The sequence below is a fragment of the Stylophora pistillata genome, chromosome 1, assembly GCF_964205215.1.
Source record: "Stylophora pistillata chromosome 1, jaStyPist1.2, whole genome shotgun sequence".
In the NCBI taxonomy this organism is placed as follows: Eukaryota; Metazoa; Cnidaria; class Anthozoa; order Scleractinia; family Pocilloporidae; genus Stylophora; species Stylophora pistillata.
Window position 1 is genome coordinate 51781813 of NC_142519.1, and position 17671 is coordinate 51799483.

The 17671-nt window shown below is 38.1% G+C and overlaps 1 protein-coding gene and 1 pseudogene across 1 annotated transcript; one reads left to right on the forward strand and one right to left on the reverse strand.

Annotated features, from left to right (window-relative positions):
• Positions 1-315: 315 nt before the first annotated feature.
• On the forward strand, positions 316-5329 carry LOC148743007 (uncharacterized; annotated as a pseudogene).
• An 8935-nt stretch (positions 5330-14264) lies between these two features.
• Positions 14265-15238, reverse strand: LOC148743008 (uncharacterized). Its single transcript, XM_088749394.1, has 2 exons — positions 14784-15238; positions 14265-14647 (listed from the first exon to the last, which is right to left on the reverse strand). Exons 1-2 carry the CDS (start codon positions 15013-15015, stop codon positions 14265-14267), a joined length of 615 nt encoding a protein of 204 aa, XP_088605520.1. The 5' UTR covers positions 15016-15238.
• Positions 15239-17671: the final 2433 nt, after the last annotated feature.

Consider the following 17671-nt stretch of genomic DNA (forward strand, 5'->3'; position numbering starts at 1 on the left):
ACTTGCGAGGAGACAAACGCTTGTTGTTCGTGACAGGAGAACGAGCTTGCTAGAAGAAGAGCGCATTGAAAGACAGCAGGCGTCGTCCAAAGTTAGATTGTCCTGCTTGAGCCCGGAAGCCAAATATTGAGGCATGAGAACGTTCGAAAAGAGCGAAAGAATTTGATAAGAATTGCGGAGCGAATGATCAGTAGAACATTAGTCAATCGAATAGTTTAGGCAATTGACTGGTGCAATGAAGGACAAGAAGGTTTAGCGAAAGTTGTGGAAGAGGCTGACAATCACAAGCCCGGTACTGGAGCGGTTATCCGTGAAATGTGGCAGATGGAGAAGGAATCATTTTTCAAGGACCAGGCCAAGAATGGTAAGTCAAGAAGTTTAAGTTTCCTTTTTTCAAAAACACAAGGTAAACATCATTCATTACCATATTTCACCAGAGTTACGGTATGATACTCAAAGAGTAGTATTTCTTTCATACTATTTTAAAAACAAAGTGTGGTAGTAAAGCAGGTAGTTTGTAAGACAAATTAACGCACATGTACAAATGTACAATCAGTGAAAAATACTCTTTGATACCAGTTGATTAACAAGTAAAGTGATACTCATTATGCCACCCTTTTAAATTGAAATCATTGGTCGGAACCTTAAAAAACGCTCATCAGAGCTCGCTGCGTTTCCTTTTGCCTTAACTATATCTATATAGACTATGTACGATGACTGAAGATTGGCAATAAATAAATGTATCTGTCTAAAGCAGAGTGTTCTTTTTCGATTTTAAGAAAATAATATTCGTTCGCTATCCGGTTATTTACATGTCGGCCATGTGCATAAACAATTTTTTTTCTGTTTATGTCAGTCCCCATCGAGTCATTTCTTTCTCTTTCTTCTAGAAACTGGAAGACAAAGTAATAAGTGGTCGTCTGCAACGATAAGAGTTGATAAGTTTTTTATTTAATTAATTTTCATATGCTTTTCCAGAGAAATTTTTGCCAGAAACATGCATCAAAAGCATGAATTTACTAGTATAGGGTTGCCCTGTATACAATAGTCCAAATATCAGAACAAAAACAACCAAAAAAAATTGCTTGACAATGTGTCATAAACACAGAAAAAAACTCTTGGTCCATGTCTTGATTCACATGTAAAAGGGACAAGGAGACCATATAATTTTTGTTTTATACAATTTAATGTACTGTACCTAAATGATTTTGTGTAATTTCACTTCTTTTATTTAATAGCTCTTGCTTCCTATGCCAGAGGTTCAGCGGCATTTCGTGCAGTTCGAGACCTAGGCATCCTGCAAGTACCGTGCACCAAATATCTTCAACGTCTCATTAGCAAAAATGCTGATAGGCCTTGGATCGATGAAGACTACATTCCTCATCAAAGGCAAGAATATGAAAATTTCACCAAAATACAGGTTGATACAGGAAAGAAAAGACCATTGGGCATTGTCCTGGTTTTTGATGAGACAAAGGCTAGTAAAAGCAACCATGATAAAGTCTTAATATAAAAATAAATAAATTAACAAATATAGCTGCTGGTTCATGTATTTCTGGGTCTTTTTCTTTTGTTCTTTCTTATAATTATATCAGGCTTTATTTAAAGAAAAGTTTTATACAGTAGAAAATCTTTACACATGTAAAGGTCAGCTAAGTAAGTGCTGAAAATTAAGACCATGAATTTCTGGATGTCCAAATTGGCAAAAGTTAAACACAGGACAGAATAAAAAATTAAGTCATTGCTTTAGTGCAATCACCGTTAGTGCAAGCAATTTAACAGTTACTTCAACAATGTTGCAATAATTAATTTAGTTGATTTTACCTGGAAGCATTTACTTTACTTGAAACACAGGTGCAGTCAAAGATTGTTTGGAATTCAATGAATGGGACCATTAGGGGCTATGCTATGAGTCCAGAGGAATTGCCTTGGCTACATGATGTGTATATCAGTGTTGGAGGGGATTATGATCTACAGAAAATCTTATATATCCTTCAATTTTTGTGGAGAGATTAAACTTCAAAGTGTCATGTTATTGGTCCTTATTTCACCTTATTTCATCTTACTCAGTTTGTCTGGTGTACGATCCTTTTGGCATCACTGGTTTTAAAGCAGTTTTCCCTTTCTGGTAACCTTAGCCAGTCAACTGTTGATGGCCGTCAAGGAAGTAATGCATGTACCCTTATTGCCTCACTGTTTGGCTTTCAGTTTGGCAAACATGCTCTGCCAAAGTTAACTGCAAGCACCCCACCAAGTCAGTGGTTTGAAGTACTGGCTCAGGCAATGTTTGAAGGAAATGCTCTGCATGATCTGCTGTTTGATGGAGAGGCTAGAAATCTTGACACAGAAGATGCTGTGGAGAGCTGAGGAGATGATTTTCATATTTCAAGTTATGATCAAGCCATTGGGTTTGATTTGCAATCAGGAGATGTTTCACCTCTGATCACCACTTTGCAAGCAAGGGCAAGCCGGCAACAGAAGCAAGTGGCTGTTATGATCTCTAGCCTCCGCACTCTGGCAGTTCTAATTTGGGAGACAGAAGCCATTGCAATTGTAGATTCCCATTCCCATGGCCAGTGTGGAGCCATGGTAGGCTATGTACCCCATGGACAGGGTAGCTGTCGTGATATTGTAAATTGGTACTCAGGGGTGATGCAAAAATTCTTCAATGAAAATCTAGGCTTGCGCACTCTTACATTTGTTTCTTATGATTGCACGTAGGTCTTTTGCCATAAAAGTTAATCCAAGTTCTTTGTCTTTAGTGAATGGGGATAACAGTACATTAAACTTAACATATAAGAGTTTTTAAGGGTCATGTATTGCTTGCCCTGCAAGCAAGTACATTTTTGCTCTATGACTTGGCTTGCAAAAAGAGAATTTTTTCACAGGTATGCCACAGCTCATACAGGCAAATTGTAGCCCCTGGTGGCTGGGTAGAATGTGACAGGTGTTAAAGAAGGGAATTTTTCAATGTAGATCACACATGCAGATCGGGAGCATCACATAACTGAACTGACTGAAAGAAAATTAAGTTTTACTAGAGATACTTACCTTAAAAACTGAAGTAAAGAGCGTAAATGTTTTTGGGGTTAGAAATTAGGGCCATGCTTCCCTTATAAGTTTGTTTTCTTTAGCCCTCAAAATTTCTCTAACCTTAAAGTATGTTTTGTCCTATTTATAATGTCTCCGAGTTCCATACTTCGTACATGAAAATTAATAGAGTCTACCTTTTTTTAGTAATACTAAATGTCTTTAGGTTGTCTCTCGGTGACTGACCAGCTTCAACAACTTTACCAGATTTGGCCAACTCCTTCTCAAATTTTCCTCTGAAGAACTCTTGTTCTTGTGTTACATAGTTTGTGAAGTATATCACGGTATATCTTATTAATTACAGAAAAAGGATAAGTTGTAGTTAATGCTCCACATTTTCCCATTGACCATTTGAAAGATTTTAACAATTGCTCATCATTATACACATTAAAGTGAACTACTTCCAAAAAATTGTTTTGTGCTTGTTTAGTTTCGTCTCATTCACGTATTCTGTGATTGTCAAATCAGCATCCCTAACAAAGTTAAGAAAATCCTTCTTCACCAAAGTCAAATTACCCTCATCAAGCAGTTTTAGAGCCTGAGAAAGACTGTTTTTGTCAGATTCTTTAAGTTTCTCCAGAATATCCAGTTCAAGCTCCATGTGAATCCTGCTTTGCGAAGTGACCTTTCTCTTGCCTTTTTTTGCTGACAGGGTATCTTCTTAGTTAAATCATTTGAAAGAGAGCTGCCCCTGACATTCTGTGCAAAGTAACATCATCCTCTGGTAAAATTCTCTGCTGAACCTGATCTACAGGCATAGCAAGATTGCACGATTCGGACTGGGCGAAGTCGTAAACAAGAGAGTGCACAATTCCTGTCACGGCCCGAATTGTAGCGGATGAATGGTTAATTGTCAAGTCGGGAAACACTGGAGCACATACTCTGAATTTTTTGATGAGCCTTCCAAATACCTTATTATAGGAATATAACGAAGCATGTTAATAACGCGAAGAAAATTTACGCGTCATAAAATTAACGCGAATTTTCCAAAAGTTATGTTTACATACATTTAATTAACGCGAATTTCCGTGCGGTATGTTGCATAATTAAGACGTGAATTTAATATTTTTCGCACTCATTTCGTTAGAAAACAACAACGGCCAACAACAAAATTTGCTCTCTATTTCCGGTAAAAAACATAAGAAATGAAATGAGATGACAAAAATGCGATAGACATTTTGCGCAAGAAAGTTGAAGAAGTGAGTTATCCCCTCAGAGAAGGCGATCGCTACACTGATGAATCTAAGGACATTTTGAACTTAATATTAAAGGATGATGCGTCAACCGACTCTGACGGTGACGTAGAGGAATTGTGGCTTTGCTTATAATAAAGGTGTCCTTAAATAACGATGCTTTTAATTAACGTCATTTTAATTAACAATGAGGTAATTTAAGATACATAAAATTAACGCGAATTTTTGAAATTCGCGTTAATTACATGCATTGTTAATTTCCTATAATAAGGTAGCTTGTTAGAGTGTTCATCCAGCGCAATGTCAAATGAAGTTTGCGGTCTTTCTTTTCTTCCTCTGCAACTGCAGATACATGTTCCATGTACACCAAAAACATGTGATTCACCAGATTTCGCAGCTCGTTGTAGCGAGCCTAGAGTATTTGCTCGATGAGCTTTCGATGGGTTTCCAAATATTTCATGACTGGTTGTTTACAATGCTGTTCCAATAAGAAATTCCAGCACATGGGACGTTTACCCTCTAGTTTCATTATAACTTCGTCTAGTTCCTTTTTTGTCAGCGTCTTTGTTGCTTTCTTTTTTTGATTTCCGTCGCGATTTGCTTGATACTTTTTAGTGTTTTTGTTTTCGTTGGAATTACTGGTCGTGCTTCACTAGTACCGGGAACGACTTTCGGCTCCCTCGACTTTTTTGCGCGACGATTAATATTCCCCGCTCTCTGTCGGCTTTCCGCTTTAGGTTTTTTTCTTCCACCTTTATTTGGTGCCAAAGGTCCTGCACCGAAATCACTGTCGTCGTTGTTATCGTGCGTAGCGCTTGTTGAAGTTGAAAGTTCGCTATCAGCATCGCTGTCCGCGCCGGACCTCAGTTCCTCCTCAAAGTCTGATATTTCATCGAGCGAATCATTCTACTCCAAGGAAATCGTGGAATCAACCTCTCAATATAGATTATCGGCATCATCTTTTAAGATAAAACCTTTCCCGTGGATAAGAAAATTGCCCTCATCGATAAATCTCACCTCCACGCGCGACGCCATTTTTTTCTCACATCTTTTCTTGGATGACTAATGACATCACCGATTAAAGTTTGCGGACCTCTCGGAAAACCAACTTCCGACAAATGCAAGGGTCTAAATAACCTTAGTGAAATTCACATATCCCAAGGGCCTGACTGGGCGTTTCCGTCTCTGTCCCGATTATGGCTCTTATCTAAATTTACTTTGTTAAGCTGAGTATAGATACCAAGAAGGCTAGAAGTGGCCTTATGTCTTCAATCGGTGAGGGTGAACTTTCTATGGGAAGAAACGTTTTGGGACATTTTGTATGTACTGCCTACTTAAATCGATTTTTCTTTGATCAGTGCTGCACTAAGTGAATCATTCAGGTGAATATTAGTAACGGCTGGAAACGTTTTTCTCTGTGTAGAATACTTGTAGGCTCCGCGATTTTTTCCTTACTCTGATTATGAATAGCTTCCTGGAAATTAACTGATTAAGTTAAGTTAGGCTCTGTCTTCACTCGCATTTTGAGATTTTTGCCACCTCGTTGTCAGCCATTAATCATTAGGAAGCTTTAGCAACGACGACGGCGACGGCAACGAGAACGGCAGAAAACAATAGGCTTAATGAGCAAAAACAATCGCCCTGCACGTCCGTTTAACATTTTGGTACATTTCTTTGCCGTTCTCTGCAAAACTACAACCTGAAATAACCAAACTTTAGGTTTTCTCGAGAACGTGAGCGCGTGACGGTTAATTTTTCTTTCTTTCTCCTTACTTTAACGCACCGTTCTTAGTGATATAGTCCCTGAATAGTTCGCCGGCATTTTCCAAGTGAAACACATCGGAATAACCTCGAAAGAGTTACAAATGTTTGTATCCATTATTGTCGCAAATATATTATTTTTCCCCGCGCTAACAATGACCGCTCGCGCGGAAAAAAAAATTCTTGCGAAGCGATTTGCTGACGCTATCAGCGTGCACTATCGGGATTTTGAGCACGCTTACGTATATTGAATTTGATTGTGCGGCTCTGCTACCTATGTTCTAAATTTAACTAGGCACAGCTAGTTTACATCGGCTTTAGTGTGTCATCTCTTGCTCATCGATTTTATTATTTTCTGTTCATGTCATATTTTAAATAATTCATAATTTCCACTGTGAGCTTTTACTTATCAATTGTGATTACTTATTTCATACATTGCTAATTTTGAGGGTCTCACTGAAAACCGCTATGGCGAACTGGGCTCCCTCTTAAAATATTTTTTAATAATAATTATAATGATGTACATCGTGTATCACCTGAATGTATTTCACCTGAATGTATATACCGTCGTTAAGCCATTGTAACCGGCGGTCAGAACAATCAGTGCAAGTGTGGTGTGATCAAAATGTTCTCGTCCCGGCGAAAGCAGACTAGGGATGCTTTTAATGAAGTTTTGGACAGCTTTGATGAGCAGTGAAACAGTTTGCTGAAGAACAAGGCACGAATAATTTAAAGAAGAACGTTTATATGAGGTGAATAAACTGATACGAATGATCTTAGCCAGACTCGACAATGAACGTTTCTAAGCCCAAGCAATTATTTAGAATTATCTTTACTGTTAAATAGTGATACAGTGCGTCTCGTGCATTTCATTTATCGCGTAGATACATGTAGAGAAACAGCCTCGTAACCCTGCCACCGGATCAGTTCCAAGGCTTGTCCAAATATGAACGAGATGGCGGACGGAAATTATACCTAACTGCATTAGTAAAAATTCTTGACCTTACGCGAGATATCTGATCATCTTTAATCAATGTTCATTAGCGGCTGTCGTATTATTTGGTTAATTTAAATTTTCTGTTAGGGGATGTGGGATTCCGAAAAAAAAAAAAAGAACACATACTTGAGGAATAAGTAATTCTAAATTATAAGTTAAATTGTATCGGGACATGTGTGGCGTGTCACAAAAAGTGACTTATTCCTTCTCCTTTGTTCTGCTTAAGGTTTCGTTGAATTACTCAAACTAGTGTGCCTTGGCTGGCTTAGATTCCGACACCTTGGAAGTTACCAGAGTCACGTATGACATTGCTCGAGTTTGAAGTTGCTATTACATCCAAGATAGCAACTGCCAACTCTGATCTCATTGGCATGATGTCACATGACAGAAAAAAAAGACAATTATTAAAAGGATGTAGCAATTCTTTCCCATATATGAATCAGCGCGTACTCATAGTCGGATTAAGCGAGGCAACTGCTGACTGCCATTACCTAATTTTTATAAGTAGTCCAAGCAGTGAGGTATTTTTAATATCCTTTTTGGTGTCACATAATTGATAAAGATATTTTTTTACAATAAGACGCGAAAGAGTTGATAAAGCTATTAGAAGTTTTTTTTGCAATGGAAGTTTGCTTCTAGAGTTTTATGTACTTTAAAAGGTTCGTGTGGTGGGAAGCGGGAAGATGACACCACACCTTCCTTCCTCTAGTTACTGCTTACTAGTTACTCTTGATCACACGAGTCACTAATGGCAAGTAACGGTCATTCGTGGTCGCTCATAGTAACTCGGAGTTACTCGTGGTTACTCGTGGTCACTCGTGGTCACTCGTGGTCACTCGTGGTCACTCGTGGTCACTCGTGGTCACCATGGTCACTTGTGGTTACTCATGGTAACTAGTGGTCAATCATGATCGTTCGTGATTCACTCGTGGTCATTTGTGGTCACTCGTGCTCATTCGGTGTTACTCGTGCTCTCTCACAATCACTTATATTGCTTTTTTTTTAATATAACTTTATGTCGTAATGTTTGTCATTAACGAGTTACCCTTTCATTCTATCGTCGTTTACAGGAGCTTTTATTTCAACAAAATCCGCCCAGTGAGCAACGAGCAATTTAAAGATATCGCGCCAAGTATTCGATTCCTGTGACTTTGAACAAACTACTATTATTCAAGGCGTACGTGTGATTAAGCTTCACCGTGAGTGAATTCCAAATTCAAAGGAGACAATGCCCATAACTCTCGAATTAGCGTTCCTTCCCCCATCTTTACAGACAAGTAATCCAGTCAGCCTAGTCATGCAAGTTGAGAATTGCATTATTCGCGTTGCCTATAGATACCTTTACGAGTGTAAAACCATAGTGGTAAAACTAAGGATGGGCTTTGTATATTAATGCACCGTTTATACCGTTATCACGCACAAGTTTTCAGTATAATCCTACAACCAATCAGATCTGGCCATCGAGAACTTTTAGGAAAACTAAATTAGGGCTTCCTTTCAATGAAACGTTCCCTCTCAAGTAGATTACAGTTGTAACATTGCATGTATAAACATTTCGAGACATTAGGGATGTTTTTCGTACTCAGTAACGAATTATTCTTATTCAGATAAGTGTGACTATGTTGGGAAGGGGGTCTTGGTTACTTGCTCTCTCGTCTTCTAAAATGCCCATTTTCCCCATTACTTAGGATCCTAACTGAATAGTTAACAATGAAATTGAGGCAACTTTGTTCATTGACAATGGTATACCATTCCGTTCCTTCCTGCCCTCTAAATCCACCTTTTAAGAGCTACAAGTCAAAGGGAATTTGTTCGATTGCTCTCAAATTTGGACAGTAGCTAGTTTTACATATAAGCAATAAACAGTGTCTCCGAATTTTTTGGTTTTTAGATACTTTTTTTTCAAGAGCGATTTTTGTACGATCACTCCACACTTCTTTTAATCCTATTTCAAAAATGTTCTGTAACTTGTCACTGAAATTGAATACGACAAATCGCAGACACGCTTTTTTAGCGCTTTGGCCCCGGTAACGGAGGAACACATTAAATAGGCGAAAAACAAAATTCGCTTTGACATGTAACGTTCAAAAGGTGATTCGGACGCTCGTATTTAGAAGTCGTGAAAAATTCGATAATTAATTTTTTTTCAAATTTTTTGGTATAGTCTGAGAGCCAGTCCTATAAGCTTTAATTTGATATAGGGGTTTAGATATCTACAGTTTGAACCGGAAGCGCTACTTCGCTGGCACGCGAGACATCCCTGAACGTGCACGGTAACCTTAAGCCGAAACGGAGCTGCTAAATTTGCGAAGCGAGTAAGCTGCGAAATACGATACGCTAAGTTCTTCAAAAGAATGATGAAAGGGAGGAACTGAGAAACGATAGAACGGTGGATCAGCGGAGTTGCGGAATATGTCGGGAAGCGGACGACCGAATACATTTTACGCATGAAGAAGAAAAGAAGAGCCTCAAATAATGGAATTGCAATAGAATAGGACAATTATTCATAATTCACAAGCGAGGTAAAAGAAGCATAGGCATGTTGGAGCCCAGGGGATTGGAAACCATGAGTCTTTCGAGCTATCCCCTTTGAATTATTGTTATATTAACATTGTTAGCATTACTATTATTGTAAGAGATAGAAAACTTTTTTGAGAGACATGTTTCGGCATGCTTATGCCATCTTCAATCAAAGAGTAACAGAACGCGAGTAATTATATAATAGACAAGTAGATGAATAAAATATTTACATTATGATGTAATACAAAAGCGGGTACTAATTACAACGTGACACCAAACATCAAAGGTGTGAACTAAAACGTTGGGAAAGTCTTATAATGCTGTAATTGTTTGTTAAGTTCAAGTTCGAACTTATTTATATAAAAAGCTTCTTCGAGTTTTAAATCAATTGAGTTGTTAGCAGAATCCACAATACTAAAGCTAATCTTTTTCTTGGTTTCGACGAGGAAACATGGCTTAATAATTTTAACCATTCGACTCGCATCCTACTTTATAGGCGTTATGTTTACGACACCTTCTGTGTCTTCCACAATGATCATTTCTTTAGTAAATTTCCTTTCAAAACTGTAGAAATCCTTAACATAGTTGTGGCGGCAAGCGAACATCATGGCCGAACGAAGCGCCGAGAAAATCGCGACCGGAGAAAATAGCAACCAAGCCAGGGGATATGTTACGGAGACTTATCTTTTAATCAATCTCGTAAACTGTAGGCGAATTGAAAAAGGAGACTTATATAATCGATTGCACTCAATTAAAACACGTGGCGACTTAACAGCGTAAATAAATCTAACATAATGAAAAGAAATAATAAATGAACTAAGTACCACGGCAAACACAAAATATATAAACAAATAAGGATGAAAGAGCTTGCTCGAAATGAGATACAGGAAAATTATGACTAGAAACAGCCGCTAGACGATACGACGGCGGCGAGTAAATAACATACACACAAAGCATAATATCAGATCAAGACAAACGCTACCTTGCATAAATCGGGCAAGCTACAAAAGTGAGAACAAACGAATGCAACTTACATATCGGTCCCTATACGCCGGTGGCTTGAAACCAAAACTTAAGAAGTAAACTTAGGATGGACGCCGGACATGAACAGTGAACAGTAAAGGAGCTTACGATGCAACAACTAAAGAGAGAAAAACTATCCGAAAGGCTCAAATGGCACAAAAGCCAACTGTAACTGAAATGTTACGCAAATTTCAAGTCACGCAGTTAAAGTCACGCATTTACAATAGTCATGAGCATCAAGCCTCGAATAACTCTTGCTAAAATGGTGATGACGTATACATGTATAGTCAGCTGAAAGAAATGATTTTCAAATGTAGCAGTGGAAAACAATTAAAAAGACCATGACATGTGTTAAACAACTAATCTACTGACTCGCATGTATGTTTCAGCTGCAACAGCTCACTGAATTAATTAAAAAAATTGATTCCTCTACTAATTTCTTTCCAAGTTTACCAATGACAACATCATCTGTGTTTATCTCTTACAATATTGTTCTGTTTATTCTTGTCCTTGGTCAACCTGACCAAAAAATGATCATGCTTCCTCTACAATTTTTCATTTGAGCCTAATTACACCTTAAGTGGAACCTCGATTTAACAAAGTGCCAGGGGACTGGGACTGGTAGTCTCCCTCGCAGCCGTTTTTAGTCTCGTCACGCAACGCTCCTCCCCACTAAACTCATTCCTTGATCATGAATAAAGATTGTAATAGGCAGTGAATTATCGCAAAAGTAGATGTACTTGAGAGACCTCAGACTACATTTCCCGCGCAATTTGACATCGTTTAAACGTCGTATAATGATCAAGAAATCAAGTGCGGTCACCAAGCTAAAAGACTAAACAATCCGCCATATTGACAACATGTGCGGTCACCAAGCTAAAAGACTAAACAATCCGCCATATTGACAACATTTTAAACAACCTGAAGAAGACCAGTAAAACTGGTCGAAACGTCGGTTTTAAAAATATTTTAACCTCGGAAAATCCTGGCAACGATTAAAAAATATTTTATTTTTTACAAAGATGAGAGGTGAAAGTTTCAGGAATGCGATAAGTTCATAAAAGGTGTAATTTTGGCTCTTGAAGAATCCATGATCAGTTTAATCAAGTCATCATTTAATTTGTCATCAACCTCAATGTTTGATTTCAGTAGTTCTGTCCTCATTTCTTTAAGCTCATTTTCCAGCTGTGCACATTTTAATCTCTGGTTTTGCAATGTCAATTTTACTCTTTCAGGGTCTGTTTTGGATACAGGTGCTTTGACATACGCAGGTGTCTATTCTATTTGGCCTTCATGAAATTATTTGCTGAAGTCTGGTATTTAGTGCAAGCAGTATAAACGGAGTCATCTTTGTTACATATTAAAAAAAAAACATCCATGGGATCTCCAACTTCCCTTGTAATAATAATAATAGTGCAGTAAATGGTTTGAACCCGGGGGTAACATGTGAAGGTGTAGTCTGATCGTCCGGGTGAGTGTAGTCCTGAGAAGGACTGTTGTCGGTGGCAGTGACTGACGTTTCGACAACCTGTGCGGAAGTCATCATCAGAGTCAAGTGAATGATTGTTGTCAGTAGAATGTTCTTATTCCAGTTCGTGTGAAAAATTACAAGGGAAGTTGGAGATCCCATGGATGTTTTTTTTTCAATATGTAACAAAGATGACTCCGTTTATACTGCTTGCTCTAAATACCAGACTTCAGCAAATAATTTCATGAAGGCCAAATAGAATAGACACCTGCGTATGTCAAAGCACCTGTATCCAAAACAGACCCTGAAAGAGTAAAATTGACATTGCAAAACCAGAGATTAAAATGTGCACAGCTGGAAAATGAGCTTCAAGAAATGAGGGCAGAACTACTGAAATCAAACATTGAGGTTGATGACAAATTAAATGATGACTTGATTAAACTGATCATGGATTCTTCAAGAGCCAAAATTACACCTTTTATGAACTAATCGCATTCCTGAAACTTTCACCTCTCATCTTTGTAAAAACTAAAATATTTTGTAATCGTTTCCGGGATTTTCGCACGAACTGGAATAAGAACATTCTACTGACAACAATCATTTACTTGACTCTGATGATGACTTCCGCACAGGTTGTCGAAACGTCAGTCACTGCCACCGACAACAGTCCTTCTCAGGACTACACTCACCCGGACGATCAGACTACACCTTCACAATAATAATAGTAATAATAACGAATATTTATACAGGATAGCCCTTCAGTGCAGAAGCACTGTTATCAATGGGGTCCTGTCTACATAACATAATATAGGGATAAAAATATAAGAATAAGATAAGAATGACTACACAACTAACTAAATGCCCTAACAAAAAATTGATCTAAAGACTCCCTAAATGGTACCCAACTGCTAATTTGCTTGAGTTTTAAAGGTAAAAAATTTAAGCTGAAGCTCCTAAAAAATAAAAACTTTTCCGAGCAAAGTCAAGTCTCACTTTCGGCAGAGCAACGATGGTCCCTCTGTTCCTCGTATTAAAATTGTGGTTTAACAATTTAAAATATTCTTTGAAAGGACTACAAACATTGCCTTTTAGGCAATCAAAAACAAATAAACGAGCCTTTTTCTTTAAAACATTTTCAATTGTGGGTAGACGGAGTTCACAGTTTAGACATTTTGAGTTTTGCAGAATAATCCTTTGACTAGGTTGCTCTAGGTTTCTTATTTGGCACCTTCGTGTCTCTGACCAACCAAGCGTAATTTGACCGCAATAAGTGAATATGGGCATTATCATTGCTCTGTAGATTCGTTCAGCGCTTAAGGTGTCAGTGTTAGAACGGATTCGCCGTAATAAATTCACTCTTCCTGCAGATTTCTTGTACGTTTTGTGAAATGCTTGTCAAGATTCAATGTAGGGTCCAGATAGACACCTAGGTACTTTTAATTTGTAGTCGTGTCGATGCGAGATCCATTTACGGAGAGGTTTAGTTCTTTGCCATCAAAACCACTTAATCTTTTTGCTGTTCCGAATAGCATTACTTCAGTTTTTCCTTTTTTGAGATTAATGATGAGTTCGTTATCTCGAAACCAGGAGGCGGGGCTACTGATGTCTTCGCTGAGGTTGTGTTGAATAATATCCAAGTCTTTCGAGGATGCGAAAAGTACTGAGTTATCTGCGTAGGTGATAATCTTACAATAACGGAGCGGCTTGTGGACATGATTAAAATGAACTAAACACAATAACGGCCCGAGAATACTTCCTTGGGGAACACCTGTGAAAACAGGGTAAGGTTCTGACAATACTCCCTTAAATTGAGCGATCTGGTTTCGGATGAATAAATAGTCCGTAAACCAGTTCAGTTCATTATCCTGTATTCCCTAGCGAGACAGTTTTTCTAACAAAACGGAATGGCTGATGGTGTCAAACGCTTTAGATAAGTAAATGAAGATCGCTCCTGTAGCTTTACCTCCGTCCGCTTCCTTCCGGATGAGGTCTGTAAAGAGAGTTACTGCTAATTCCGCCGAGCGATTGCGACGAAATCCAAACTGATGTTCAGAGAGAAATTGTGTGCAAACTGCTGTTCTCCCTCATCTTCCTTTGTAGAATCTATAGGAATAACATGGTGATACAGTTTGATAGTAATTTCAGAAGCATCAACACCTTTACAGAAATTGTAGTCGTTTCATTCTTTGACCAGGGCTGATAAAGTGACGTTTCATACGGTGCGACAAAATTTGAGGTACAGTGGATGGTCTTCAACCAGGTAACATCCCAACACTTTCACGGTAAAAGGAAGGCTATCGTCCACAATTACTTCGAACTCAGGCAGAAGATAGGGCTCAACTTTCTTCTTGAATATCGCTTTATCAGGAGACATCTTAGAGGTCCACTCATTTAAAGATTTCAGACATGTAGCCCGCTTACAAAATTCGGAAAATGTTTCATAGCAACTTGTGTTGATGTGTGCGTCTAGGTCTTTCATGATCGTTCTTGCTGGTCGCGGTGTCGGTGTCAACAATTCGTGATTTCTTTGAAGCATATTAAGAATAGGCAATGCACCAAATCTAGGCTTCTTTCTTGTCACTTTCGCCGATTGAACTGTAAAAGAAGCAAAGATTATTATCAAAGACTCGAACATGAACGAATAAGACGCAGGACGCGATCGAGCTGAACTTTTCGATTTTAAACAAACATTACTTCAGCTGTTACTATGGTAGATAACGCTTATACTTACATATTTGCACATCCTTGGGTTTGAAATGCTTCTCGCATGTATAAACCCTGTCGTACTTTGATTGTGCTCTGAAGCTCAGATCCATTTCTCGCGTTTTGGTTATTTCGTGAAGCCAGGCTTCCCGCCATTTTCTGGACTCTTCGTCCTTTGCTGTAGGGAACTTCCATAAGCTGATTCTTCTCGATCGTCTGGATAAACCGCATCCAAACACCACACAGTTATCCCCTGGCATCACATGAAGTAAGCTGTCCTCAAAAAGTGACTTTTACGCCTTAAAAACTATAGAAACTTGGAAAGTATTCTGCAATGCTTCAAATTTGTCAGTGAATGCTCTGTAGATGTTTCGATTCTGTGCACGTTCATCAGAGCGTGACTCGAATAAACTTTAACAAAGGCATGTCCCTTTGAAGTTCGCTGGGTCTCCTAACCAGTCCCCTCTACTAACTATGAGCTTCTTGAATAATCACTTCAGATTCACCCAGAGCCCTGGGGTCACTTGTGAAGTTTATGGTTTTGTAAGTGACAACAGTTTGTTTGGTTTCTTTTAATTTCGCATCGAGGTCATGTGAACTTAATTATTAATTTTATCGATTTTTGTAAAACGGGTTTCATGACATCAGTTGTGTTTATTTTCATTCTGGTAAGATTATATTAATTATTTAACTTGCCTTTTTGTTTTGTTTTGTTTGTTTTGTTTGTTTGTTTGTTTGTTGGGTTTTTTTTGTCAAAAAAAGCGCTCTTGTTATTGTTTTTTGTCCAAAAAAGCGCTCGTGTTCTTTTTTCAAGTTATTGCTCGTGTTCGTTGACAAGAAATTATGTAACATGACTTTAAAGGCGATTTGCCAATTATGGTACACTCGCTACTCGCGAGTGAACACTATTCGCGGCAACTGAAGTTAGCGTAATGCAGTGCTACAATTATTTACGACAACCTGATTACGCAGTTTATTTCATTTGAAACTGAAAACACTTTACCTTACAGTGTATCTTTCTTATCCCCTACAGTTGGACTCAATGCTCGTAGAATGGATGCAAGCTGTTGTGGATCCCTTAAAAACAGCTCAGACGGCTCGTGTAAGGGTAACATGCCTCTATATGTCCATCGAAGGGAGAATTGTCTGTAAAACTGATTCAAACCAACCTCTTAAACGTTCCAGTTCTTTGCTTCTTGCAGAAGACACAGTTGTTAATTACTGACGTAGGAGTTTGACTTGCTCATTGATTTATGAAGAATAAATTCCTGCCATATTACAGGTGCATTAGAAAAGTATAGGGAAAATTTCTCTATGAGGCTACTCTCAGAGTTTATGAAGAGTTTACATTATCGTTTGCGTACACGATAACAGAGGCTTGAAAACGAGATAAACAGTCATTAGCTAATTATTTAATGTACAAAGTGTGATCACTTTTACTCCATGAAACTATGTTCTTTTAAATAGTCAGGGTTGCAATAATCACAGAGGTTTACGCCAGGCAATATATGATTCGAGACTTTGATAGAACTCAGCTCCTTCAAGGGGAGTACGGACAATATGTGAAAATAAGAATTAGCATCTATAAGTCCTTTTTTTCGCCTGGAGCACCTTGTGCTGATGAGGAGTATGTTGAGATGCGTGATGGTTATAATCAGTCTGCCAATCTACTGGGTGTATTTTGTGGAAGGAACACTCCTTAGTTTACCCTGCGATCCAGTGGACATAACATGTGGTTAAGATTTTCACCCCAGCATAGATACTGGTTTCAATGGGACTTAAGATATGAGGGAAAAGTAAGGAATGAAACAGGTAAGAATTTTTAAGTTTAATTTTTTTCGTTTTCTTATTTGTATAATTAATTACAGCAAGAGTAGTTTATAATTTGTATATTTGTTGATACATATCCTGTATAAATGTTGTTGTTATTACATGTAAATCACTTTTTTCTGTGTTTTAGATTTTCTATGTGGTAATAAATTTCGCGGGATTAAATTCTGCGAGGATTTTTTATGCGCAGGTCTTTAACTCCGCAAATTTGAAAACTTTAATCCAGCTTCTAGATAAAGAATGATGTTTGGGTGCTTACTTTCCTTCGTACAGATTATGATATGTTACCCAAGTAACGATTTCGCGTAGATGTACTTAACTTTAGACACCGAGTCTTAAACTCGATTGTCGGTGTAGGAAGATGAAGATATATAGTTTTAGGTGTACACATTTCGATGTCTCATTAGTTTTGCCGTGTTTGTGCTTAGTTCCTACAGGCCTAAAAGAAGTCGCAAAGACTCAGTTTGTCCTGCTCAACCATTCTTCATCTTTATGGTGCCCGGCGGAAGGTGGACCGGCCCCTTGTATTGTCTGGAGAATGAATGGTACTGTTGTACAAAACAGGACTAGTGTGAGACTCCGAATCAAAGTTGCAGAACAAGAAAGAAATGCAAAATACAGCTGCGAGGTGAACGAACATGGTCAGTTGAAGAGGATTAACATTAGTCTTGTTGTCGAGGGTAAGTTTCAAGTTACATATTTACTTTAAGGGGAGCTCAGCTGTTGCTTTTGCTTATGGTAACCTTACGATTTGTCTTGCAATTATTTTGGGTCTAATTTTGTTTTTGAGGGAAATTGTCTATGATTCCATGTAAGGGTAATCTAATAAATGATATTCATGAAGTCAATTTTAATTGCAGTAAAGTTTCATATCTCGAAAAAAAAGAATAACTTGCTACAATATTTTAATGATTTTGCGTTTAATTACTGCGCAGTTTACAGGTAGCTCTGAGCGTCGTTTATTTGTGTCATTAACGAAAAGAGAAGTAAATGTAAAATAAAACTATGTCAATAACAGGCTTAGTGTGCAAAATGTGAAAAATTGTATTCCCTGTCGGGGCCCCAAAGGCGCTACCTTGCACTTCC

What these genes read in the sequence shown, in the direction of transcription:
- LOC148743008 (XM_088749394.1), bottom strand. Translation starts at nt 15,015, where the DNA reads ATGCCAGGGGATAACTGTGTGGTGTTTGGATGCGGTTTATCCAGACGA. An exon ending in ACCCAAGGATGTGCAAATAT is followed by an intron (nt 14,648 to 14,783) that starts GTAAGTATAAGC and finishes CTTCTTTTACAG; the next exon opens with TTCAATCGGCGAAAGTGACA.